Here is a 26,064-nt window from a genome sequence, read left to right on the forward strand (position 1 = left end):
GGAGAGAGAAATAGAAACCAATAGGAGAGAGAAACATCAATCGGCTGCCTCCTGCACACCCTCTACTGGGGATCCAGCCCGAAACCCGGGTATGTGCTCTGACCTAGAATGGAACCCGGATCTTTGTCCATGGGATGATGCTCAATGCACTGAGCCACACCGGCCGGACAGATTTTCAATCCTTTTTAAGACTGAATATTCCACTGCATATGTAGAGCGCATCTTGCTCATGCAGTCATCCATCCAAAGCACCTGTTACTTCACCTGTCAGCTATTGTGCGTAATGCCGGTGGGAACACCCGTGCACAAATACGTTTGCGTCCTTGCTTTCAGCTATTTTGGGAACCTACCCAGAAGTGGAATTGCTGGGTTATATGGGAATTTTGTTTACATTTTTGAGGAACTGCCGTACTGCCTGCCTTCCGTAGTGGCTGTACCATTTTAGTCCCAGCAGCAATGCACAAGGCTCGTTTTTCAGGCCCTTGCCTTGTTGCTGTGCTCTTCTGATGAGAGCCATCTAATGGCCTGAAGTGCTCAATCTGCATTTCCCTAATGACGGGTGATCTTGATCTTTCGATGTTCCTACTGGCCATTAGTATATCTTTTTTTGAGAAATGTCTAGTCCTGTCCTTTGCCCATTTTTTAAGTTGGGTCGTTTGTTTTTTGGTTGTTGAGGTGTAGTTGTTTTTTCTGGACACTGGACCTTTGTAAGAGAGATAATTTGCAAATGTTTTCGCCCATTCTGTGGGCTACCTTGTTATTTTGACTGTCCTGTGATGTATTAAACTTTTTAATTTTGATGAAGTTCAATTTATCTTGCTTGCTTGTTGTTGCTGCCTGTACTTCCGGTGTCATGTCTAAGAAATCACTGCCCAACCCGACGTCAGGAAACTTTTCCTCTGTTTCCTTCGAAGTTTCATGCTAAGTGAAACGGAAGGAAAGGCCGAAGAGTCAGTTGCAAATAGTGTAAGCTAGGTTTAGACTTGGACTGAAACACATCATTCTAGGGGGAAAAAGACAATATTGAATAAAGAAGATAGAGAAATTTATTGCCACATAAAATTTCAAATATAACTCCAATGAGTCAGACAAAAAAACACATTAGGTTGACATTAAAATATATTACAGTTTCACCAGATTTGTTTTTTGAAGATTTCTCTACTGACAGGCACTTCTGTAACCAATTAACATAATTTGGTATAAACATTTTATGGATAGTTTTAAAGGCCTATAAAAGAGTGTTTTGTGATTGTCCATCATAAACAATAATAGATATTACATAATATAAATTCATTGATGGATTTCATGTTTGAGTTTGTACAGTATTCTAGAAAGATCCTTTCTCCACCGTATTTCATAAATATCAAATTGGATATTTTTGTGGCTTTGCCAAAATGAGCTCACTAGTTAGAATCTGTTTCTTTTATATATGCCAGGCAGTGTCCATTCAAAAGATGGAATCCCCCGCACAAACCGACACGAGCACTTTTTGCTGAAGCACTTGTTACTGTGGTTGTAAAATACTTCTAGTTTTCTAGTATATCGCATTTATTTTTAAAATATTTGTCCCTTCACCTATAGTATTTCCCAAGCCCCCTTTCTAGCCCCCCACATAATTCACTGGAGAGGGAGAACACTCCTCCCCCGACTCCTCTGCCGATCACCGCTTTACAGCAGGTCCGAAAACCGGCAAGGGTGGGACAGGGACTGGTTTGGGCTCTGCAGCCGTGCCCTCCGCGCAGCTCTGCCTGCCTCCGGCCGCCCCATCTTCTAAGCGCGCCCACCACAGGCGAAGGCAGCCGGATGGGTGTGGCTGCAGAGGGCCCAGGCTCCAGTTTGCTGGTCACCGATTTCAATGATCAGAATGGCATCTGCTCATATGGGACAGAGCAACAGACACAACATAGGGCCTGAAGGAAGGGATATAATTTTTTCCATTTAGAGTCCTTTAGGACAAGCATTCTGTAATGCCTGGGAAGCATTCTCTACTTTAGAGATATCTGCATCATTTCAATCTTTTCTTACCCTGAGACATTTATTAGGAAAGGGTCATCTGAAGTCTAGTACATGAAACATCTTTGGGGATATGCATTATTTGAATAGAAAGCAGAGCACGTCTAACACTGTAGAAACCCCAGCCCCTGAACAGTAACGACTCTCGAGTAACAGGCACATGCCTGCAGCACGCGCCCAGCGGGACACGTTAGAGGACAGTGAGTTCTCCCTGGCAATTATTGCAGCAATTGAAAGTTATATCTTCATATCTAGTGTAGGGGTGGAATCGCCCAATGTTTTTCTTTGTAGCAAGTAAGGTGGTTGGTGAAGACGCAGAAAATGGATTGTCAGCTGAGCTCTCTGTACAGGTGACCGGGGCCAAAATGCGTAGAACCTAAGGCAAAGAAGAGGCAACGTCAGGCGTGTGCGGTACGGACTGTGAACCCCTTGATTTTACTGAGGTATAACTACCGTTAAGGTTCTATCTCATTAATATGTAACTACCATAAAAATAACATCTGAATAAGGAATTTGGCTGATGAGAAAACTTATTCTTTTTCTCAAAAAGCTCTAAATTTAATGATGTCTAGTCATTCCATTACCTAGTTTACCTTTTTTTTTGTTTTCTTATCCTCACCCGAGGACATTTTTTCATTTTTTGTTCAGAGTGGGAGGGAGAGAGAGGAAGAGGAGAGAGAGGGAAACATCGATGTGAAAGGGACACACTGAATGGCTGCCTCCCTCCTGCACGACCCAACCAGGGCTGGGGACAAACTGCAACCGAGGTACGTGCCCTTGGCGGGAACCGAACCCAGGTCTCTCTGGACCGCAGGCCGACGCTCTAACCACTGAGCCAAACTGGCCAGGGCTACCTATTTTTTTTAAAATGAAGAAGTTAAGGTTCTCTTGTGGGCACTGATGGAAAAGCATGAAAACACAGAAGAAATTAAGGTTATATTAACTCTGCCTTAAGTTATGTACATTTTTGTCCTTAACCAAAAAGCACACACTACTTTCCTTCTTTAGTCTTTCAACTGCTTAGAATCAGGACTCTACCTTGATTCTAGTGAAATCCTACTTCAAAGTTTCTGATCATTTACTTATAAAAAATCGATGGTTTTCCGTTTCCCCTTTACTAATTGATGCGCGATATTTCACGCTAGCCGTCACGTTCTTGTTTCTTGGGGTTCATGGACACCGTGCTCCCTAGTTCTTCTGCTCTGACTTCTCCTATTCTGCTTGCTTCCCTGAGACCCACGGCAGGAGGAACTCTGGGGCTGAAAGAATTCTCCAGGTGTAAGGGCGAAGATGACGTGACGAACTGGCTCACAGTTGCTGTTTCTCAGGTCACCTCCTCCCGACGGTCCTCGCGCGGTGAGGACGGGTCATGGCGGAAGGAGGAGGCAGTGCATCGGGAAAGGAGTGGGGAACACGCGGCTGCGTAAGCCAAGGGGAGAGAGTGCTCCAGAGGGGAGCAGCCGTCAGCTCCGCCAGACGCTTCCCAGCAGGGGGCAGAAGGGACAGAGGTGGTGAGTCCAGTTTCAGGCAGTGATTCATTTAGTGAGCAGCTGAGTACCTACTATGTGCAAAGATTATACCAGACCTTGAGGACACGTCGGACACAGCCCCTGCCCTTCGAAAGCTTACAGTCTGGGAGGTGGAGAATCAAACAACTGCAATCTTACATGTTAAAGAGCTGCAGTAAACATACAGAATACAGGGGTGCTCTCCCCCTGCATCCGGACTTCTGCAGCATTTGGTCACAGAAGTAGCAAGGGGACCAAGAAAGAGTAACGTGACAGAAGTGACATGTAGTGAAACACGACAGTGAAGCCATTAAACAGCCATGACCTTGGCCAGAGGACCTGAGAGCAGTGAGCAGGAAGTCCACTAGGACGAGCGGGGCAGGAAGTGGGGTGGGTGGTGTGAGGACAGACGTCAGCATGTCCGAGACCCGACTGTAGAGGGAAGGTGACAGCCACCTGGGAGCACTCGGGCCTGTTCTTAAGCCAAAGAGAGAGCAGTAGAGAGAGGGGGTGACTTCGGGGTGCGAAGGGGCTGAGCCAGCGGGGACACCTGCCCCGGAAGGGGCGGCCCGGGAGGCTGGTTGCCGTGCAGACAGGCTTCCAGGCCTCAAGTGGGACCTGGAGGGAGCTCCCTGCTCTGCCCCTTCCCTCTGCATGTAAGGAACCCGGCACCGCTCATGGGTTTGACGGGCACAGAAAGAAAGAAGACGCCGAACTGACGTCTGCAAGGCACCTGAGAGAAGGGCACGGGACAGGGCACTCCGGGCCGGTCTCGGTAAGCTACGGCAAGGAGAAAGCCGGGAGAACGAGCTGGTAGGATGAAGGAAAGGATGAAGGGATCAAGGGAATAAAAATCATGATGTGATCGGGGTGATCAGAACGAAGGAATCAGCTGGGGAGAAAAGTGGAGACCACAGAGCACCGCAGTGTCGAAGATTTTCAAAGTGACGCCGTGCTAGCTGATGACAAGGCCTCCGGCGGGAGCACGGAGCCAGGTACTGAAGTGGGACAGCCGTCACGCTGGCTGTGCCCGGAGCTGTGAGACCACGGGGTTCGGCAGGTGCCCTACGTGCAGCCTGAATTCTGCAGGATTCGGCAAGTTCACCTCCATATGTGGGAATGAAAACATTACTTCTTAGATCAGAGCAATCTGTTATCTACTCCTGATTACGGAATTAAAAATTCTACACAGTAGTTTTCATATCAAAATGAACTCAAGAAAAGGCTAAAAACTAGTCCTCTTTCCAAACAATTACATGCTTCTCCTTGAGAACAGAGTAAGTATATTCGAGAAAATGAACTCAGGAGGAAATAATTTCTTCAGGGTCACAAGCTCATTTGCACGAGAACCACGTTTAGAGTTCATATTCCTGAATTCCCGATGCCAAGCACTTTCCATGAGAACATGCCACCCATCAGTAAGAGGACAGGATGAGAAGTTCCACAGATGATGTAAAAAACATTTACCGTTTCAGCCATTTTTTCCGCTGGGGTGCTGCAGAATTCAGCTGTTGGCAGAATCTTTTTCTGACTGTTGGTTCCAACATTTCCCAGAAGATGAGAATATACTGCTTTTGCCAACTTGTGGTTTGTTGCTGCCAGTTCTGCTGTGCTGTGAGGCTGTGCGCTCGGGTAGTAGGTTTGCTCTCGGCCCCACTGCAAGGAGACCAGGAGCCCCTCCAGCAATCTGCAGAGCACACAGACACAGCATCAACCAGGGGACAAAGCAGACGAGCCAGGAACACTCAGTGAATGAGAAACACACTTCTGAAATCAGAGAACATCTTTCTCCCATAGCCCAGAAATCAGGAAGTCTGGTAAAATAAGTTAGATTACAGAAAGAACTTACCAATTTATTAGGTTGTTATCTAGAAATCACTTACTAGTACCTTTGGTTCTCATGTTTTAGTATAGATAGAACACATTCATCTACTCATTCAGTTGTATGAACTGCTGCTTTGATTTGTGCATCTATTGAGATACTCACATGGTATTTCTTTTCTGGTGAGTTCACTGCTTGGTTTTTGAATGACATACCAACCTACAATTCCTGGGCTAAAACTTCCTTGGACATGATGTAAAACCCTTTTTATACAGTCATGCTCCACCTAATGATGGGGGCATCTTCTGAGAAACAAGCTGTTAGACAATTCCATCACTGTGCGAACATCACAGAGTGCACTTGACACACCTAGGTGGTGCAGCCCATGGCTCGCCGAGGCTGCCCGGTGCGGCCCATGGCTCCTGAGCTGCAAACCTGCACCGCAGGTCCCTGCACAACAATGCTAGATTAAATCAAGCACCAGAGAAAATGGTGCAATAGAGTGACACCAGATAGATGAGGCTGCTGCGGGCATAAAGTGGCAGACTGTCTTACGCAAACTGTTGTTGTATAATACGTGGAAAGAGTACACTCTAAAATAATGATAACAAGTATAGCATAGGGAATACATAAACCAGTCACATAGTTATGTACGGTCACTGTCAAGGGCATGGGCTGTACGTATCGTGTGTGCCATGCTTTCCCGTGACGGCAGTGCATTCCGTTTGCTCCCACTGGCATCTCCACAAGCACGTGAGCCAACCTTACGATGGCTCCACGTCACCAGGTGACAGGAGCTTCTCAGCTCCATGATAATCTTATGGGACCACCATAGGTCTGTCACTGACCGAAACATCTTTATGCAGCACCTGACGGTATACGGTTGAATTTCATTCATTAAAATTCTGTTAAGGATTTTTGCATCTATGTTTATGAGAGAGATTGGTCTGTAGTTTTCTTGCAATGTCTCTGTCTGGTTTTGGTATTAAGACAATGCTGGCCTCATACAATAAACTGGATATTGTTCCCTACTTCTCTATTTCCGAGGAGAATTTATGTAAATTTGGCTTTATTTCTTCCTTAGATATTTGCTAGTCTTCACCAGTGGCCCTTTCTAGGCCTGGAGTTTCATTTACTGGGAGGTTTTTAACTACAAATAGAATTATTTTACTAGGTGATGCTATTTCAGGTTATCTTTGTTTGAGTACCCTTTGGTAGAGTGTGTGGTTTAAGGACTTTGTCCATTTCATTTAGGTTATTAAATGCATTGGCAGAGAGCTGTTCCCAACACCCCCATTATCTGTTTTTATGTCCATAGAATCTGTGATGTAGCCTCCCTCCCTCTCGCTCCTGATCTTGGTCATGTGTATCTTTTTCCTTGATTATACTAAGGTTTCTTAATTCTATCTTTTCAAAGAAGCAGCATTTGGCTTTATTTCATTTATTTCTGCCCTCACACTTTTTGTTTAATTTGCTATTTGTGTTTAAGGAGGAAGCTTAGATTGCTAACGAGACTTCTTTTCTAAGCTAAGCATTTAAAGTTATACATCTCTCTCTAAACATGCTTTAGCTGCCTCCCACAAAGTCTGACGTTTTGATATGTATACTGGGGTTTCAATCTTCCAAGTTCCCCTATGACTCCCTCTGTGACCTGCACTGACTGAATCTGCACTCCATCCATCACATGGAAGGACAAAGCACTTCCCGAGGACCACCGATTCCGCGAGTGCTGGTGCACGTGGCCACGACCAGCCACGCTAACAGCGCGGGGTCCTCACAGTGCCCCCCGCAGGAAGAACAGGACACTGGCTTCTCCCAAGAGTTACACAGAAGTGCTGCAAATATACTAAAAAAAGACTTTTAAATCCAGAGATTTCTTCTATTATAGATGTAACTAATTCTGTCCCCAATTAAGAACGTAAGAAGCACATCTTCTACTCTTCGGGCTCCCTCCCCCTCCTGGCATCCATTCTGAAATGCTACTTGGGCACATGCTCAGTAGTTCTGACGTGTATCAACACTACAGCAGGATGGCAGCTGACAGAAGCGCAGGGAGAGCAGAGGGCGGAGGAAACAGGGGCAGGAAAGGGCCGTACTTGTGGGTGGCGCTCAGTTCCTGGCGAAGCTGTTCCCGCTCACTCAGCAGGTCCTGCAGCGCGCCCTGGCTGTCCCGGTGCTGCCGCAGCAGAGTGGCCCTGGAGCTGGTCAGCTCGTCTGCCATGACCCTGGAAGAGATTGGGGCCCTCCCTATAAACGCTCTGACGGCAACACAGTGCAAAGGAGTTGATAGACAACCTTGGCCACTGTCATTTTCAAAGCTTACAGAGAAGATTTGACAGAGGCAAGTTACTTCTGTTTTTGAATCTTCACTAAAAAGCAATTCAAATGTTTATAAGCTGAGAACTCACTGAAGGAATTCAATTAAAAGATTCAAAAAATGACAAAGGACACTAACTTTCCTTATATATAGTGACTTTTAGAAAGTACCTCAATCTTACTCCAGGTTGACCAAATTTTGGAAAAAATAATATTAACCAAATATTTAAATACAAAACAATTTAGAGGAATTCTTTTCCTACCATCCAATTACCTCTTTGCTCTTAGAAAAATATTAAAATAATATAGAAAGGCTGCTGAAAATGGAAAACTAAGCCTTCCCTCCTATCAGTGTCCCCATCCTTTTATAGGTAACCAATAAAGTTTCTTATATATTTTTCAGAAAAAAATGTATGTACAGCCAACATAAAAGTAGCTGTTAAAAGTAAATATATTCTTTTTATTTACAAAACAGGGCTTATTTAATACTAGAAAGTATCACCGATATCAGGACACGAGGAAACACTTTCCTGAGAATTCATTCATCACAATCCATGGTTCTTAAAGTGCAGCCTGGGAACCTCTGGGTCTTGGAGACATTGCCAGATGGTGGGACTCATATCAAGTTACTGAGCACATTATGTTGGAACACTTGGCTGAGCGTGGGGAATGCACGCTGGACAACCCCGTTCTCCAGTAACGCCACGTCGGCGGGAGGAGGGGATGAACAGACGAAGAACTGCAATTTCCAGCAGTTCCTCCATTAGCAGCGAGTCCAGGGCCTGCTGGAGTGTAGCTGGCGTGTCGCCTCGTCCAGTGTGCCACCCACAGCTCGCCCCTCTAGCCTGCATGAAGAGGGCAGGTTGGGAAGCTCCATTACGTAGTTAAAGATTCTGAGAGCGAGAGCCAGGGTCCTGGCCGGTGTGGCTCAGCGGTTAGAGCGTCGGCCTGTGGTCCCGAGAGACCCGGGTTCGGTTCCTGCTAAGGGCATGTACCTTGGTTGCAGTTTGTCCCCGGCCCTGGTTGGGCCATGCAGGAGGCAGCCACTCGATGTGTCTCTTTCATGTCAATGTTTCTCTCTCTCCCTCCCACTCTATCTGAACAAAAAATGGAAAAATATTCTCGGGTGAGGATTAAAAAAAAAAAAAGATTCTGAGCGCGGAGCGTGAAGGACAAAAATGCTATCTTACTGAGCGGCAGTGACATTTGAGTTCTCCGGAAGCATAATTCAGTTTGTGTTATTGTGGTTTTAGTATTTACTAGATGTCTGAATTGACCATTATGTTTTGGTATTAAATGTTGCAGTAAGAGTGATTTCAACTACAGAGTAGTAACCCCGAATTCTGGAATGAGGGCGGATCCTAAGGTATCGCTTCTCCATTTACGGAGACTCTTTCCACCCACAGGAGGAGAGTCCACATCTTAAATAACACGAAGTACTTTAACCACCTGACTCAGGACTTTTCAGACTACGATCGACTGTTTTGTGTTATGGGTCAAAAGCTAATAGATCAAAAAACTAAAAAATAAAATACTATTTAAAATAGAACATACCTGCTCGCGAGGAATTTGCTTCGCCATACATCACACTGTATTGACATTCGTTCTAACTGCTCGGCCAGCTGAGCTGTGTTCTGACTTAGGGCTTCATTTTCTAAAATAAGCTGGTTTTTCTCACGGGCCAGACGTTCGAAGTGATAGGGAAGATCGTCGCCAACTGAAGCCACCAGGAGCTTCTTCAACTCCCGATTGACCTAGGAGAGCATGTGAGCGAGCAACAGGCTCAATGGAGTGTCAGTGACTACGTCAGTAGAAGAATGAACCAAAGAGAAACTGTCTTGTGTAGTTTGGACTCCATTACTTAAAGTATAGATCAAAAAGTGATATTGACTATTTAAGTTTCATAATCTACATATACTAACCAGACCTACCTCTATCCTTGTAGCCCATGTGGTTATAAACCAAGCTTCTTAGATTAAGAGCACAAGTAATTTTCATAAAAATAACAAACTGCTTCCAATCAATACTTAAAAGGGAAAAATTACACAACTAAAAAACACATTTTGTTAAAAAATATGACAGAGAATGTTTTGTGTGTGTGTGTGTGTGTGTGTTTTATCTTATTCAGCATTTAAATAAATAACTTCTTTGTGCCCTAGGATTTTTCCTTTTAAGAATTTCAGCGAAGGAAGCAATTCTTCACACTGACAGTGAAAACGCCAAGTTAAAATACAGTGTCCAATCACAAGTATCGGTTTATGGCTGTTGCTATTTGTAATAGAATATTCTGGGATATAAGAAAACATTAGCAACTAAGGTGGCACTATTTTCATTGCTTTTCTGTATTTTCCAAACTGTTTATAGATACTTTTACAATTAGAAATTAGTTGTTAAAAACACATTAAAATATATTTGGGCAAGAACCACTAACCACAGTGTCACAAAGACTAACATCAATTAGACATACTATAGTCTAATAGGGAAAAAGAGTGGAGGCTAAGGCAATGTTCACTAAGATGTAAAGATCAAAGAAACACAAGCATTATCGATTGTTTTCTATTTACAATGACGAGACAAATACTTATCCTACTATTCTCTATTCCAAGCATTATGTGTACATAGGCAAAAATACTTGGAATTTATGGATCCTTACAACACAGTTTGCTAAGGAGTCCGTTTCAAAGCCTGACTTGGTCCGTGTGTGGTGGGGAAGTTTACAACCGTACCCTCCTTTACAACTTCTAGGTGCCTTGTCTGAAGCACCCCCCCTCCCTCTTCAACGTGATTCAGAGTACTCGTTCCGGCTTAAACTAGCTCTGCGAGAGGCCCTGAGAAAACGTGAAAGGTAAGAGGAAGCATTCCGGAGAGGTGACAGCTACAGCAGTGACAGCTGCGCTCCCAGAGGCCCTGTCTCCTGACTGGCAGGCTGGGAAGGCAGGTGTGGACACCCCTGCAGCCTGCGGTGGCCCTACCTCCGTCTGCACGCGGAGCTGGTTGGAAAGACCCTCCCTGTCCTGCAGTAACCTCCTCTCGGAGCTCTGGAGCTTCTCCAGTGTGCTCTTCGCCTCTGCGGCCCCCTCCGACTGGCCAGGGAGCTCTCCTGTAGGGCGGCCCACAGGCTTCGCCTTGGCAGTTTTGTTGGGGACCACGTGGGTGATAGCAGCCTTGGGAACTATTATCCTCATGGCTTCGACCTCCACTGCTTTTTCCGTGGGAAGCTTCCCCAGCTGTAGGACACCCGGGCTCTGGGATGTGACGGCTTTCTTTCGTGGGCTCTGAAGGACCTGGGGCTTCCGAGGCTGGGCTCCAGGGGCAACTTCAACAGGCTTGGATGGCTCCTCAGTTTCCATTCCATCTCCCGCTCCTCGGACTGGGGTGGAAGTCAGGGTGACTGAAAAAGGGAAAACAATCTAAACTACTTACTGAAAAGAAGTACCAGGAAAATATCAAGACATGCCTTACTCTACATGCAGAATTCCTGGCATTCCAGAGAATAGAAAAATTCAGATTCAAAAGTAATTTTCAAAACACTGGTGTGTCAAAAAAACACGAACAATGTCCTACAGGTTCAGGCTCCCTTAAGTAAATGGTTTCTCTCTCGGCAGAAAAGGCAGGAGATTCGGAATCAGGGTATTTGGTTCTGACTCCTACTTCCTGGTATGACACTAGGTAATAGTTCAACCCTCCATGAATCTGTTTCCTAGCCTGCAAATGGAGACAGTGACTGCCGTGCTACGGGCTGTGGTCGGAAAGAGCCTGGCGCACCCGAGACACGCAGTAACGGTAGCAGCTGTACAAACTAAGTAAATACCAGCTACATATGTGCATGTCTGAAGCCATCTCCTTCAAAACAGATTCATCTGTAGTGTTTTTTTAACTCTTAGCAAAGAATGCTTCGCACCAACTTCCCAACTGGATTATTCAACACTCTCTTTCCCAGGCCTCTGATCTTTTTTCCTGCTATATCTTATTCTCTTAAATGGTTTTTTTTTTTTTGCCACTCACTGTGGTTCTTAAGTCAGCTTATCCCTAAGAAGTCAGCTTCAACTCTATTCTTTGCATTAAATCTTCCCAATTGTTGCGGCCCACTCCCTGAAGAATACCTATGGTTCTTAACTGTCTCAAATAATAGTTTGAAATTTAATCATGAACCAAAGTTATCCTTTTAAGGGTTCTGTACATGCTAACCTCGCTAACCTCACTTTCCCAGTAAGTCTGATAAGCACAGTAAGAGCAGACATGCCGCCCTGGCCAGTTTGGCTCAGCAGTTAGAGCGTCGGCCTGCAGTCCAGAGAGACCCGGGTTCGGTTCCTGCTAAGGGCATGTACCTTAGTTGCAGTTTGTCCCCAGCCCTGGTTGGGTCGTGCGGGTGGCAGCCACTCGATGTGTCCCTTTCATGTTGATGTTTCTCTCTCTCTCTCTCCCTCACACTCAATCTGAACAAAAAATGAAAAAAAAATGTCCTCCGGAGAGGATTAAAAAAAAAAAAAAAGAGCAGACATGCCCTATACAAGGGGGAGAAACATGGTGTTATAGAAATGATAGGAGTTTTGGCATCAGCCAGATCTGGCTTTGAATTCCATTTCCACTATTACTGCCTAGACAAAATCCTCTGATGATCTCAGCTTCAGTTTTAACTTCCATGGAATTAAATTTAATATATTTACATCTAGGTAGTATTAAATCTGAATATTAAATGAGAAAATATTAATAACAGATGACCAACACTTACAAAAGACTTAAATGTGCCAAATACTATTTTAAATACTTTACACACAACTCCTTTAACCCTTACCCTAACCCTGTGAGGTAGGTGCGATTACCTGTATTTTATACGGGAGGAAAATGAGGCACCTGGAGGGGCAGGAACTTGCCCACGATCACACCACACTGCTAGTAAGTTGAAGAGGCAGAAGTGAATTCTAAGTCGTCTGTCCACAAAGACTGGGACCTTCCCCATTGCCTATACTGCCTTTCAAGAGTTCTTGAAGTTCAAGTTCAGGTACCAAGTGTCTGGCACAGAAGTAAATAGCAGGCATTCAATAAATGACAGCACCCATCCCTGTCCTCCATAACGCTCAGTACACTGCTGCACGCATGTTTACCAACCTAATTTGATCAACTGGAATAAATTATCTTCCCTTACAGAAGCCAAACCTGGCTATCTATCTATCAACTTTTGGAAGGCAGCTCTGTTCACCAGCACAGCCATTATTCCAGTCAAATAACAAAAATAGTTGTTTCTTTCCCCTCCTTTGTTTTAGCTCCAACTACTGCCTCATCGACCTGAACTTAGTCTCTGCTAACAACCTGCCTGCCAGGCCACAGGAGCCCACAAACTGGTATCACAGTTGTAGTGAGCTTGAAAAATCATGCTGAACTGACCTGCATCAAACCCTTGCATGGCCCCCCATCTCTCTCAAAACAGAGCAAGATCCTTAACACGGTCGCCTGGTCCTCTGAGAACTGGCCCCTGCCCGTCCGCTGGGCCCCACTTCTGCCATTCTCCCCTCAGACCCTATGTTCCAGCCTGGCTTGTTTTCTTTTGGGATCTCAATAGCAGCAAAAGCCTTCGTTCCTCTGCAGATATTTATCTGCTTGGAATTCTTCCTACCGCCCTCTCCCCTACAGTGTGAATCCTACTTATCTTCAAATCTCAGCTCAACCCTTCTCCCCAAGGGACTCTGCCTAATGCAAACTGAACTATCGCTGAGATACTGTGGCATTTAAGAAATAATGTAGAATCATGAATTAACTGCAGATTTCTTTTTAAAGAAAAACTAGAGCTCTACCATTCAGGCTCACTGAAGAGGAAGAAATAAACACTCTGTCATGGTTAAATAGGGTTTCTAGGCAAGTCAGAGTATTTTTAAAAAATTTATCTTTATTGTTGAAAGTATTACAGATGTCTCCCCCTTTCCCCTCCATTGATCCCCCCTCCCTGCTCCCACTCATCCTGACTTCCCCATACTGTTGTCTGTGTCCATGGGTTATGCATATATGCATATAAGTTCTTTGGTTTATCTCTTCCTGTCCCCCTGTCCCTCCTTCCCTCTGAGGTTTGTCAGTCTATTCCTTATTTCCATATCTCTGGATCTGTTTTGCAACTCAGAACATTTTTGAGTTGCAATTTTAGGTAATGGAGATTCAAAAACACATCACAAAATGACTAATGATAAATTTAAAAGGCAAAGAAACATAAATGAGTGTTGAATAGAAATCTTTTTCAAACAAAATACATCAAAGTTCCAACCAAGAAATTCAATCAGTGTGGTTCAACCACAGTTTACTCTCAGCTGTATTTTGGCTGTCCTACTTTCCCAGTGCTCAGGGCTGCCAGGGCTGCCGTGTACCCGTGGCAGCGCCCTCTGCAAGGACGAGGGCCTGGCGCACAGGCACCGCAGGCAGGCACGGGGGTCAGGGCTTCACACTTCCTCACCCGGCAGCTCACCTTTCATAATTCCATTCTCCTCCCGCCGCACAGAAACCTCTGCTATGCGCGCACTCGGCACAATCCAGGCCACATTCACGAGCAATCGCCTGCTCTCAGGTAGGAGGACCTGATGTGTGCTGCGAGTGCCATAAGCGTGAGTAACGCTTCCGTAAAGCAAAACATCAACCCTGCTCGTCTCCATACTTTGAAAGGAACTAATAAAATAATTTTTCAATTATTCACCAACATCACTTCCATCTGTGATCATTTATCAAAGATTTAAACATGTCTAAGGTTTCTGGCTTATTCTTAGTGCCTCCCCCAAGGATGGTAAAGAAAAATAATATTCTACAATAGGGGTTGGCAAATTTTTTCTGCAAAGGGCTGGATGATAAATATTTTAGGCTGTGTGGACCATGAGACAAAATTAGCATATTATATAGGTACTTATATAAGGAGGGAAAAAACCCCAAAATGTTATAGACCAAGGGTTCTCGAACGACCCTTTTACAGGGGTCGCCTAAGACATAACAGTAGCAAAATTACATTTATGAAGTAGCAACAAAAATAATTTTATGGTTGGGGGTCACCATTACATGAGGAACTGTATTAAAGGGTTGCGGCATTAGGAAGGTTGAGAACCACTGTTATAGATGAAATTCAAACTCTAATAACTAAGTCAAGTTTTTTTGGTAATATAAGTCTAGTAATGAGAAGAACAGAATTCTATCTTATTTGGGAAAACACTTGGCTTCAGTGGGATTCAGTCAGTGCTCCCTATGATCAAACTGATTGCAAAGGTTCATGGGAGGCCTGAGGACCCTAACTTCCAACCCCCAGCAAACCAATGCAACAAGAAAGAGGTCTTTTATGCCTGCTTATTGTTTGTCCATTCTCTTGTTTAATCTTCTAGTGGAGAAGACATAGCTGTAAAACTTTGCTTTTACACTAGATGTTTAACAGTAGTTGTCCCCTCATAAACAGTAGCGAATGGTGCTAATTTGCAGCTGTGTATCTGAAGCACTAACATGTAAACACTGCATTAGAAAACACATAAAGAGATCTGACACAGAGGTGATTCCTCAGAGCTCTATGATACTCACCTGCCTCAAACATTCCTTCACCCTATTGTCATAAATATCATGTTTTAAAACAATTACCATCAAAAGAAGACTTACCTTTAGTTTCTAAATTCTCAAGAGTAGTCATTTTTTAACCAATGAAAATGCACCCCAAGACTTCTACTGAAAAACCTAAAAATGGAAAAAATGAAAGAATTGAAATAATATTGCATAAACGTATTCACCAAGACCCTGTTAATTCAAATATGATATTCTACTTGCTTCTGTATTTACTAACATGCATTTAGAAAGGGAGTATCCCTCATACCCCCTTTTTAACAGGTGATATTGTTAATGCTACCAAATGTCCCAAAATAAATAATCAGCCCTGGCCGGGTTTGCTCAGTGGTTAGAGCCTCCGCCAGTGGCCCAAAGAGTCGAAAGTTTGATTGCGGTCAAGGGCATGTATCTGGGTTGGGGTTTGGTCCTCCTCCCTGGTCAGGATTGTGCAGAGGCGGCCAATGGATGTGTCTCTCTCACCAGATCCCCTCCCACCTCCCACTCTATCTGAAGATAAATGGAAAAATATCCTCCAGTGAGGATTATTTAAAAAAACAAAAACAACAACAACAACAAAAACACGTCGGGGGTAGTATTTCTGTTTTGCCGTCCTCACCATCATACTCTACATGATTGGACTTGTCCCGAATTTTAGTTCACAAACAGGGCTTCAGCTAGGGCAGGGGCTCTTGCATCATTAATATGGCAAGGGGACTTTTAAGGGAATTAGAGTCATTACTTTCTCCGGAGGCATTATCGACACCAATCTGTTCACTGTGTGTATCAGAGAGGGGCTTCCGTTTAGATGTTTGACCAACAGTCGATGTGCACTTTCCCAGCAGTAACATTACAGTGGCGCAGCAGGGCCCTGCCGAAGGGCACGCACGGCCTACAGCGCGGACTAAGACGCACTGGAGGGCGGACAAGGTGCCATCACCGCCCCGTGAAGACGGGGGTGACCGCACGGCGGAGGGCTACTCTCGCCGCCAACATGATCCCTCTGAGGACTCGCTGTCCCTCGGCCCGGGTCTCCCACGACTAGTTGCAGAGCAGCCACCAACTCCCCCTCCAGTGCCCTGGAAACAGGTCCCCGAAGTCCCTTCGATGGAGCAATGGGCCCGGACACCGCGCCGAGACGGGCAGAGTGCAAACAGCCCAGCACCGCGCGGAGGGGTGTGGGGTGAGCGGGTGACCGGCGGCAGGTGAGGAAGCGACCGCCCGTCCGCCTCTGCCGCCCCGGGGGTCGTATCCGAAGCTCCGGGCCGTCCCGCGAAGGCGTGAGCGGCGAACTCCCACCCGCCCGCCCGTGGACTCACCGCTGCGACGCTCACTCCCTGCTCCGGGGGCTGCTCTCTCCAGGCGGGTCGGCTCGGAACCAGCGCTTCACTTCCCCGCCCAGGCCCCTTGCATCCGAGCCGCCCCGCCCCGGCCTCCTGACGTCAGCGCCTCGCTCTCCACTACTCACTTCCGCTGGATCGCCCCGGGTTCCGCTTCCGGAACGCGTTTCCCGAACAAGTGGGCACACGCGCTCTGCGGCGCGTTTAACGCCAGTAACGCAGACCCTGCGGCGCTGGCTCCGGTGACGGCAAACTGGACGGATGCTTATTTTAAAATAAACCAGAGACCATTTGGACCCTCGCCGGATATTGGCTTAAACTTCCGGGTCACCGGTCAACCAAACGGAAGTGACGACCGTGGAAACAGGTGGGTCATGTTCCGTCGCCCCGGGCCACGGCGTCAAGGGGCGGGTCTGTCGGCTAGGTGGGCGGAGCTTCGATTACTCCCGGCCAATAGAGACGAGAGAGCGGGGCTTTGGCTTCCACGCTGCGTCCATCAGTAGGCGGGGCTCTGTTGCCAGAGTAACCTGGCGTCGTGTTGGTGCTGGCGTCTTCCTGTGGCGGTAACAACACGTATTTCCTCGGGCTGAGCTCCTGAGACGATGGTGAGTGCCAGGCGAGGCCAGAAGAACGGCTCCGGGCTCCTGGTGACGCGGCGTCCGGGTCCTGGGGCGCAGGGCCCTCGGGGCGTCCCCGGCCCTGCTCCTTCGCCCCGTTGTCTATTTGGTGCTGCCGAGCCCCAGAGTCACGTAACGGAAGTGTAGGGGGTCAGACACTGAGTCTGACAGCCTGAGTGAAGCATCATTCCGAACAAACTACTTAACTGTTTTGATGTTTCAGGGTCTCGGCTTCACCTTAGCGAGTTGCATTTAAGAGGATGGGGTGGTGTGCACGTGACTGCCCGGGTCTCCCCGGCTGGCGGAGCCCTGCCCTGCACCCTTTCCAAGGGCCACCTAGTAATAGCCAGTTGGTTCCTTCCGGCCTCCTGCTTTTTAGCAGGAATGCTCCCATCTAGATAATTTGATGAGCCTGTGGGAAGTTCACTTGCTTGAGCGTCACCCCCAGAAATTCTGATGTAATAGAAATAGGGAGCAGGATGGGCATGTTTTCAAACGCCTGCAGGTGATTTTAATTCACTTCCCTGCTTGGGAGCACCAGGGTTCTTAATTCACGTGATTACCAAATCTTTTCAACATTTGTGAATAATGGACCGGAGGATGGACAGTTGACTGTTGTCAGGTGGATACAGGTATGGATTTAGCAATAGAGCCTCACTCAGCACCCCTTCTTTCTTGATTACTTCTACGCAGCAGTCCTTTTTGTTACCCCCATCCGCTCCTGCCCTTTTCCTGCCTGTTCAAGCCTGCCACTCCCCTTTCTTCTGTTCCAAGCAGATGACAGTGGAACAGTCAGTGTCTTCAGCCTTATGCCCCCAACCTACATGTTGGTCTATATTTTTATCCACCATTCAGTCTTGTGTTTCTCCGTTAGAGAAAGAGGTGCTGAAGGATAATACATCCATCTTTTCCTTAGATCTCATTTCTTCCCGTTCATGACAAAACCTTTTGCTTTTCTCCTTTTTTCCGGCGAGTTTAACCTTTTCCCCTCCATTTCCTGCTCCTCAATGTTAAAATCATATATCTTAAGAAAATGAAATGAGACAAAAGAGCACCCTCCACCTTGTGTTTCTTCGCAGTTCTTCCATCTATCAATTTGTTGTCTGACTTTCCGTCTTTGTGGCTTCAGTGAAGTTTCTCTTGCTTAAGTGTCTAACGACCTTTTTAGTGCTAAATCCAGTAATTACGTCTCAGTTTATTTAGGCTTCTCTGTAACAACTGGAAGTCATGGTCACCCCCCGCCCCCAACACTGGCTTCGCCTGCTTTTTAAATGCCGTCTCTGAGACTCACCCCCTTAAATAATTTCCCTTCTTAGTCTATACATTTTCCTCGGGTGTTTTCATGCACACCCACGAGTTCTCCCAGTGCCTAAGCTCTCATTCCTCAATTTCAGTTTTCATCTCAGACCTGCTGAGGCCTAACCTAGGTGTTTCCTGAACATCTCTACCTGGTTACCCACACATGCCCCTTATAAACTCCATAAGACCAAACTGGACTTGCTGTCTTTCCACCCGGTTTCTTGTTTCCCCAAGTTAATGCATGAAGCCGCTGTGTTACAGCCAAAACCAGAAGCCGGCGTTGTCCTGCAGCCCGTCCTCGCCCGTGTGTCCTACATCCAGCTGGTCCGTAATCCTGTTCAGTGCACGATCCCTCATTTCTTTCCGGGACTGTTGTAATAGCGTCATTAACAGTCTGGTCTGACAATCCCCCAACCCATTGTTTTCTCTGCCATGAGAAGGAATTTTCTAGAACCCAAATCTGTTGGTGTTACCTCTTTACAACTTTAGACTCCCTATTCCCTACCATATACAATTCAAAGCTTCCGGATGGCACACGGGCCCTATGTGATCTAGCACTTAACCCGTCTGCCTCCTTTCACGCTGCTCCCTTTCCTAGACACTCCTTGAGCCCCCTGCTTTCTAGCTGCTTGCCTTTCATTGGACATACCAGGGAATCAGAGCTGGCAGTGAGCTTGTGCTCCTACTTTGCATGAGTGAGTCCTTTGCTGGGAATATTATGCAGCATTATTTTTAATCCTCACTCTAGGATATTTTTCTGTTTATCATTAGATAGACTGAGAGGGAGGGATGGAGGGAGGGAGAGAGAGAGAGAGAGAGAGAGAGAGAGAGAGAGAGAGAGAGAGAGAGAAAGAAGGAAGAGACAAACAAACATCGATGTGAGAGAGACACATCAACTGGTTGCCTCCCGCATGACCTGACCAGGGCCAGGGATGAACCACAACCGAGATACATGCCTTTGACCGGAATCGAACCCGTGATTTATTGGTCCACAGGCCAACGCTCTAACTGTTGAGCCAAACTGGCCAGGGCTATTATGCAGTATTTAAAGAGAATGTGCTCACCTAGACAGATGAGTTTTTTAAAGTGAATTTTGTCGAAGAATATTTCTAGTTGACAATTTACGTGGAAAAAAAAAAGTCATTGTCAAGCCCAATGTTGAGTTTTTCCTGTACATTTTACAGTTTTGGGAAGATATGGTTTAAGTCTTTTATCCATTTTGCGTTCATTTTTGTGAGTTATGTAAGACTGAGGTCCCATCTCATCGCCCATCCTTTTTCACCAGTAATTCATTCATTCAAACAAAGATTTATTGAGTGTTTTCTGTATGCCAAGCACTACCTATACACTGATTGATAAAATAGCCAACAGTGGCTCCTACCCCATAGAACTTCTTGAGAAAAACAGATACTAGAAAAAAAAAATCACAAGTATAATTTGGATTACAAGGTGAAGTAGAAAAATATAACAAAACACAGTGATCTGACCTCGCCTTGGGGTGGCTAGGGAAAGCCTGCTAGGTGCTGTAACTTTTTAATTCTTTTCTTTCTTACTTGGGGAGACATATATGTAAACAAAGGAATGAATTTGGTCACCTCATATGGTACTAAGCATTGTGGGGAAATCACACCACGCAATATATAATGGCAGCCTCCAGAAACGGGTGGTCTTTCGTGGGACCAGCAGGGAAGGTCCTCATGAGGAGGTAACTCTAGAGCTGAGATCTTAAGCAGGAGCTGGCCAGGCAGAGATCTAGGAGAGAAGCGTTACAGGCAGAGGCAACAGCAAGGGCCCGGGCTGGTTAGACGGAGGAACAGGAGGGAGTCAGTGTGGCCGGGCCTGGGGAAGGAGGCGAGGACGGGGACAGGAGAAGAGACCCGAGAAGCTCCAACTTTGAAGGATTGTGGGTTTCATTCTAAACGCAGTGGGGTAATACATTCATATGTTTTTTCTGTTCCATCAAGACATTTTATTTTCTTTAGATCTGCTTATTTAGACTTCAGCCATATTGGTTGGGTCTTTTTGTGCTTGTTTTCATTCTACCTGAAACATTTATGATCTTATAAACTTAGGAAGATTTTCTGGGTAATGCTTTTATCTTGGAAGATCAATGATTCCTAATTTCTCCCCTTATAATTGGCTTTTCACAATTTAATTGCCCTTTTGGGGCCTTTCGTTTCCATAATATCTTCGCCGAGGTTCCGGAGCTGCACCTTCCAGGTAGGTGTGCGCCCCGTTCGACATGGCATCATGTGTTCTGCACCCCGTTCGACATGGCATCATGTGTTCTGCTGCGATTTCACCCAGGGCCTTCTTCTGATGGTGCTGTCACCTGAGACTGAAGTACCTCGCCCTCCAGAAATATCTCCAACACTTCCTGTGAACTCATATTCATTTTCCTGCAAAAGCTGTCTAAACTACCTCAGTTTCGAAAGCTGTTGACATTGTAGGACTTTCTGTTAATTCGATGTGAGAAAGTGTAGCTATTAAATGTATTGCTCAGTCTAAGTTTATTTTCTGATACCAGGCACTTTGTCTAATTAAGTTGCTGTTCTTTCTCCTGATTCCTCTTACGCACCGTGCCTTCTCCATATTGCTTTATGCAGAATGGTCTGTATTCTCTGATATATGTTAACTTAAATTTCACCCTCTGTTTTTCATAGTTCTCATACAAGCTAAATAGATATATGTGCTAATACATATAAATATATATGCTATATGCGTACATGTGCTATACACATATATAGTATATGTATTAGTTACACTATAAAATATATATGTAGCATATAATATACAAAACCATGTATAGCACATATATATTTATATCTGTATCAAACAGTTAACTTACTCTGTTGTAGAAATATAGTCATTTTTGCTCACACAAATCATGCATCTGTAATCTTGAAGACAGGATTAGGATTAAGCTCAAAAGAGACTGAAGTTTGGAGAATTTGCAAGGGTAAGTTAATGAAATGAATGCAACGGTTAAAAAATTCTTTTACATGCACACCCCACACACAGATTAAACTATTTTTTTATATCGCAAGGAAAATATTCTTGAAATAGTTTAACCAAATTATAAAAATAGTTTTTATTTATTTAATCCTCACCCGAGGTCATTTTTGCATTTTATCTTTAGATAGAGCGGGAGAAAGAGAGGGAGGAAGAGAGAGAAAGAGAAACATCAACGTGAGAGAGACACATCAACTGGTTGCCACCCACACGACCCTAGCTGGGGCCGAGGACAAACTGAACCGAAGTATATGCCCATAGTAGGAACCAAACACGGGACTCTCTTGTCCGCGGGCTGATGCTGGAACTGCTGAGCCAAACTGGCCAGGGCAAAAGTCATTGTTTTTCATTGTTTAAAACCGTGCTGTGCAATTTCTTTGATGTTAGAAAGCAGGTGACGAGCATTTATCTTCCACAAGAGAAGCTGTTTGAACCTGATAATTTCTGCAGTGGCTAAAAAAAAAACGCTTTAAACTTATGTGGGGCTTTTTTCTTTTTTTTGAAGGAAGGATAAAAAAACAAAGACAAAACTCAGATTAGGTCATTTTTCTGTAGCAGGTGAGAGAGAAATGAAATTGGTGACTGGAGAGGGATACATTAAAAACCAAAAGAAACTTATTGACATAAACCAGGATGGGAAATCTATTTTTCTTAATTGTTAATATTTATCATTTATTGAATGCCTACTTTGTATTATATCCTTTTCATAGAAGGAAACAGTCTCAGAATTTAACAAGCAAGCAAACAAACACCCAAACTTATGCTGCTGCTAGTAAGTGACAGGGCCTGGATTTGAACCTGTTGAGCCTGGAAGCCTGTGCTCCTTCTAATCTATTGCAATTGGGGCAAGGTGTTTATTTTTTAGGAGTAAATTTCTTCTGCTTTTTCTTTGTGGTTGTAGAAAGGACACCTTTTTGAAAACGAAATTTCTAGAGCATACAAGTGATACAGACTTTTTCAAAAATCATAATTTGTATTTTGATACTCAATTACTCAATTAGGGCTTCCGCAAAATTATGATTATTTAATATATAATTATAGGGCTAATATTGCAGGGTGTTTGTAAAATGACCAAGGCCTGGATGTGCTGTAACCCACATTGAACACTAGGTGGCACTCCTCCACCGTTGGACACATTGTTTCTGGAAAGGTCCTTTTGGGCTTTGATTACCTTCTTGTTACTTTTCACCACACTGATGTGGCAAGTTAATCCCCTTCACCTAGAAATCACAGAAACCGCCTCACAAATTATTTCTCATACAGCCGATGACACACACTTTTCCTTCCACGATTAGAAACCGAAACCTAGGTGATGAGAATGCCCTCCTTGGAGATTAACCTCAAAAATGATTGGGGGGGGGGGGATCTTTTACTCAACCAAAATAACCTTTGTCTTGTTTGAAGAAAACCCAAAGTGCTAAACGACGAAATTAAAACAACCCATGAGTCACATGGGATAATATAGGCGAAAGCTCTGTACAGGGGGAAGATCCTCCTCCTCTGTCGTTCCTAGGACACTACGGTCTGATGGCCAGCGCGCCTCACGCCCGCCGTTGTCCAGGCTCCCCCGGTCCCCAGAGTCCCTCGTGCTTAGAGCCACCTGAGTCTGCATCCCGTGGTCGTGCACGTAGTGTTCCCTCCGAGACTGGCCCTCAAAACAGCAGTCTCGCTCCTGTTCTCACGGTTTCCTACACCATCGTACTGGAGGCTCTAGCCACCTAGGTCAGGCAGGGAGTAAAGCGATACAAGACCTCCAGATTAGATAGGAAGAGGTAAAACTGCGTTCACGGATGGTCTGACCTTAAGTGTAGAACATTCTAAGGAATCTACAAAAAACAAACAAAACAAAACAAACAAAAAACAACTTATAAGTAATGTGTTCAGCAAGGTTGCAGAATATAAGATCGATGTAGAAGGACCCGTTGTATTGCTCTGTACTACCATGAACAATCTGAAGAGGAAATTGGGAAATCAGTTGCATTCACAGCAGCATCCAAAGGACGAATACTTAGGACTGCTTTTACAGCAGTGCAGGACTACACGGACACCACAGAGCCCTGCTGAGTACACCGGAAGTCTCCGCGAATGGAGGCATGTCACGTACGTGGATCGGCAGTCAGTACCGTTAAGGGGGCAAGTCTCTCCAAAGGGTTAATAGATTCAGTGCAGCCGCTGCCCAAATCCCAGCAGACACTTTGCAGAAATTGAGAAGCTGATGCTGAAATTGATACGGGAACGTCAAGGACCTAGAATAGCCAAGACAGTTCTGGAAAAGAAACCCGGCGGACTCACACTTCCTGGTGTCACCACTTACAGCCAGGGTGCAGCACTCTAGGCCACGGCGTGGCGGTGGCTCAGGCTGGCTCAGTGGGCTGGAAGTGAGAGTGCAGGATGAGCCTGAGAGAAACTGGTTTGCAACACAAGTGCAGTGCCGTGCATCGAGGACGGCCATCCTTTCAACAAGCGGTGCCCAGTGCCGTGCATCGAGGACGGCCATCCTTTCAACAAGCGGTGCCCAGTGCCGTGCATCGAGGACGGTCATCCTTTCAACAAGCGGTGCCCAGTGCCGTGCATCGAGGACGGTCATCCTTTCAACAAGCGGTGCCCAGTGCCCTGCATCGAGGACGGTCATCCTTTCAACAAGCGGTGCCCAGTGCCGTGCATCGAGGACGGTCATCCTTTCAACAAGCGGTGCCCAGTGCCGTGCATCGAGGACGGCCATCCTTTCAACAAGCATGCCCAGTGCCGTGCATCGAGGACGGCCATCCTTTCAACAAGCATGCCCAGGGCCGTGCATCGAGGACGGTCATCCTTTCAACAAGCATGCCCAGGGCCGTGCATCGAGGACGGCCATCCTTTCAACAAGCATGCCCAGTGCTGTGCATCGAGGACGGCCATCCTTTCAACAAGCGGTGCCCAGTGCGGTGCATCGAGGACGGTCATCCTTTCAACAAGCATGCCCAGTGCCGTGCATCGAGGACGGTCATCCTTTCAACAAGCATGCCCAGGGCCGTGCATCGAGGACGGCCATCCTTTCAACAAGCATGCCCAGTGCCGTGCATCGAGGACGGTCATCCTTTCAACAAGCATGCCCAGGGCTGTGCATCGAGGACGGCCATCCTTTCAACAAGCGGTGCCCAGTGTGGTGCATCGAGGACGGTCATCCTTTCAACAAGCGGTGCCCAGTGCGGTGCATCGAGGACGGTCATCCTTTCAACAAGCATGCCCAGTGCCGTGCATCGAGGACGGTCATCCTTTCAACAAGCATGCCCAGTGCTGTGCATCGAGGACGGCCATCCTTTCAACAAGCATGCCCAGTGCCCTGCATCGAGGACGGCCATCCTTTCAACAAGCATGCCCAGTGCCCTGCATCGAGGACGGGGTCATCCTTTCAACAAGCGTGCCCAGGGCCGTGCATCGAGGACGGTCATCCTTCAACAAGCGTGCCCAGGGCCGTGCATCGAGGACGGGGCCATCCTTTCAACAAGTGTTGCCAGGACATCTGGGTGTCCACATGCAAAAATGTAGAGTTAGATCCTGAAAGAAAAGTCACTCAATGGATTACAGGCCGAAATGTAAGAGCTAAAATGATAAAGCTCAGAGGAAAATATAGGCGTAAATCTTTGTGAGCTTGGGTTAGGCAAGGCCTTCTTAGATATGACAAGAAAAGCCCACGTGACCCAAGGCTCCCCCCCCCCCCAAGGAAAAGGATGCTGAAGTGTCAGTGTGAGGCAGCAACGGTCTGGACCCCAAAGTTTTCTGGAGCCTAGCAGGACACAGATGTGCTGTGCTCACTGGGAACATCGAGGCGTGTACTAAGGGGACCAGTTCCAAAGGTGTGGGCAGAGTTACCGGCGGGCAACGGCAGGGAGCCTGTGCTGCCCTAGGCCCGGCAGGCAAAGGGGATGAGCTACAGTGGAAGGGCTGGCTGACCCGGGGCTGTGGTCTCTGGTAGACGGGAGCAACTGACCAGTGTCATCTGCCGGGGAAGGAGTTGGGAGAAAGAACTATTCTGTCTTCAGTCTTCTCCTTCACTCTCCAGCCAGACCCGGGGGCAAGTCCAAGGGCAAGAAAGTCCTTGACGTTAATGCTGAGCACAGTCTGGAACTGGTCCTGGCCACACTGGAGTTAATGCTTCACACAGCCCAGTGTACGAGAAACACTTGATCCTTGAAAGACGCCCTGGAGGAAGGCTGTTTGGTAAAGGTTTAGTATAAAGCAAGTTAATGCTTAAAGCTTAGCCCATGGTGAGGGAAAATATGAGCCTTTGGTGGTTGTCTTTTTGTTTTGTTGTACTTGTCACTGAGGCATGGAAGTGAAGCAGTAGCAGGTGGAGAGACCTGGTTTAACTCTATGCCCATTGAAATGCCAGCTTCATCATCTGCGTAGTTTACTCCAGAGCGTCCGTGAAGTCGCACTGACGCATGGTTGGCTTAAAATTGAGCGAGACCATTCACTAACTCTTAATCATGCAGATTCCGAAATCAGATTTCCGGTCAGTTCAAGACTGGTCTCTGTGATGTGCGATCTGAGTCCATTTCAGGATGACTCAGGCAAGGGACGCATTCAGAGGAACAAAAATGTTT

The 26,064-nt window shown here is 46.1% G+C and overlaps 2 protein-coding genes across 4 annotated transcripts in view; one reads left to right on the plus strand and one right to left on the minus strand.

Annotated features, from left to right (window-relative positions):
* Positions 1-1,028: 1,028 nt before the first annotated feature.
* Positions 1,029-16,791, minus strand: BLZF1 (basic leucine zipper nuclear factor 1). Its single transcript, XM_036273411.1, has 7 exons — positions 16,530-16,791; positions 15,271-15,345; positions 10,632-11,050; positions 9,214-9,413; positions 7,440-7,568; positions 4,989-5,208; positions 1,029-2,389 (listed from the first exon to the last, which is right to left on the minus strand). Exons 2-7 carry the CDS (start codon positions 15,299-15,301, stop codon positions 2,204-2,206), a joined length of 1,185 nt encoding a protein of 394 aa, XP_036129304.1. The 5' UTR covers positions 15,302-15,345; positions 16,530-16,791; the 3' UTR covers positions 1,029-2,203.
* Positions 16,792-17,089: 298 nt separating this feature from the next.
* Positions 17,090-26,064, plus strand: part of NME7 (NME/NM23 family member 7) — an 83,673-nt gene continuing 74,698 nt past the window's right edge. For 2 of the 3 annotated variants that reach the window (XR_004960950.1, XR_004960951.1), the window contains exon 1: positions 17,090-17,155. Coding sequence is in view for 1 of the 3 variants with exons in the window: in XM_036273162.1 (XP_036129055.1) it covers positions 17,153-17,155 (3 nt within the window). In the remaining 2 variants the exon portion in view is untranslated. The remainder of the gene's footprint in view (positions 17,156-26,064) is intronic. The other variant, XM_036273162.1, reaches the window with a different exon arrangement.

This window comes from Molossus molossus, unplaced genomic scaffold, assembly GCF_014108415.1.
Source record: "Molossus molossus isolate mMolMol1 unplaced genomic scaffold, mMolMol1.p scaffold_m16_p_20, whole genome shotgun sequence".
NCBI classification, from domain to species: domain Eukaryota; kingdom Metazoa; phylum Chordata; class Mammalia; order Chiroptera; family Molossidae; genus Molossus; species Molossus molossus.

Coding starts and splice junctions, on each gene's coding strand:
- BLZF1 (XM_036273411.1), bottom strand. CDS start 15,301: ATGACTACTCTTGAGAATTTAGAAACTAAAG. Junction 7,569..9,213: donor AGCAAATTCCTCGCGAGCAG/GTATGTTCTATT, acceptor AATCTCTTCCAG/GGTCATGGCAGACGAGCTGA. Junction 5,209..7,439: donor GAACTGAGCGCCACCCACAA/GTACGGCCCTTT, acceptor TGTGCTCTGCAG/ATTGCTGGAGGGGCTCCTGG.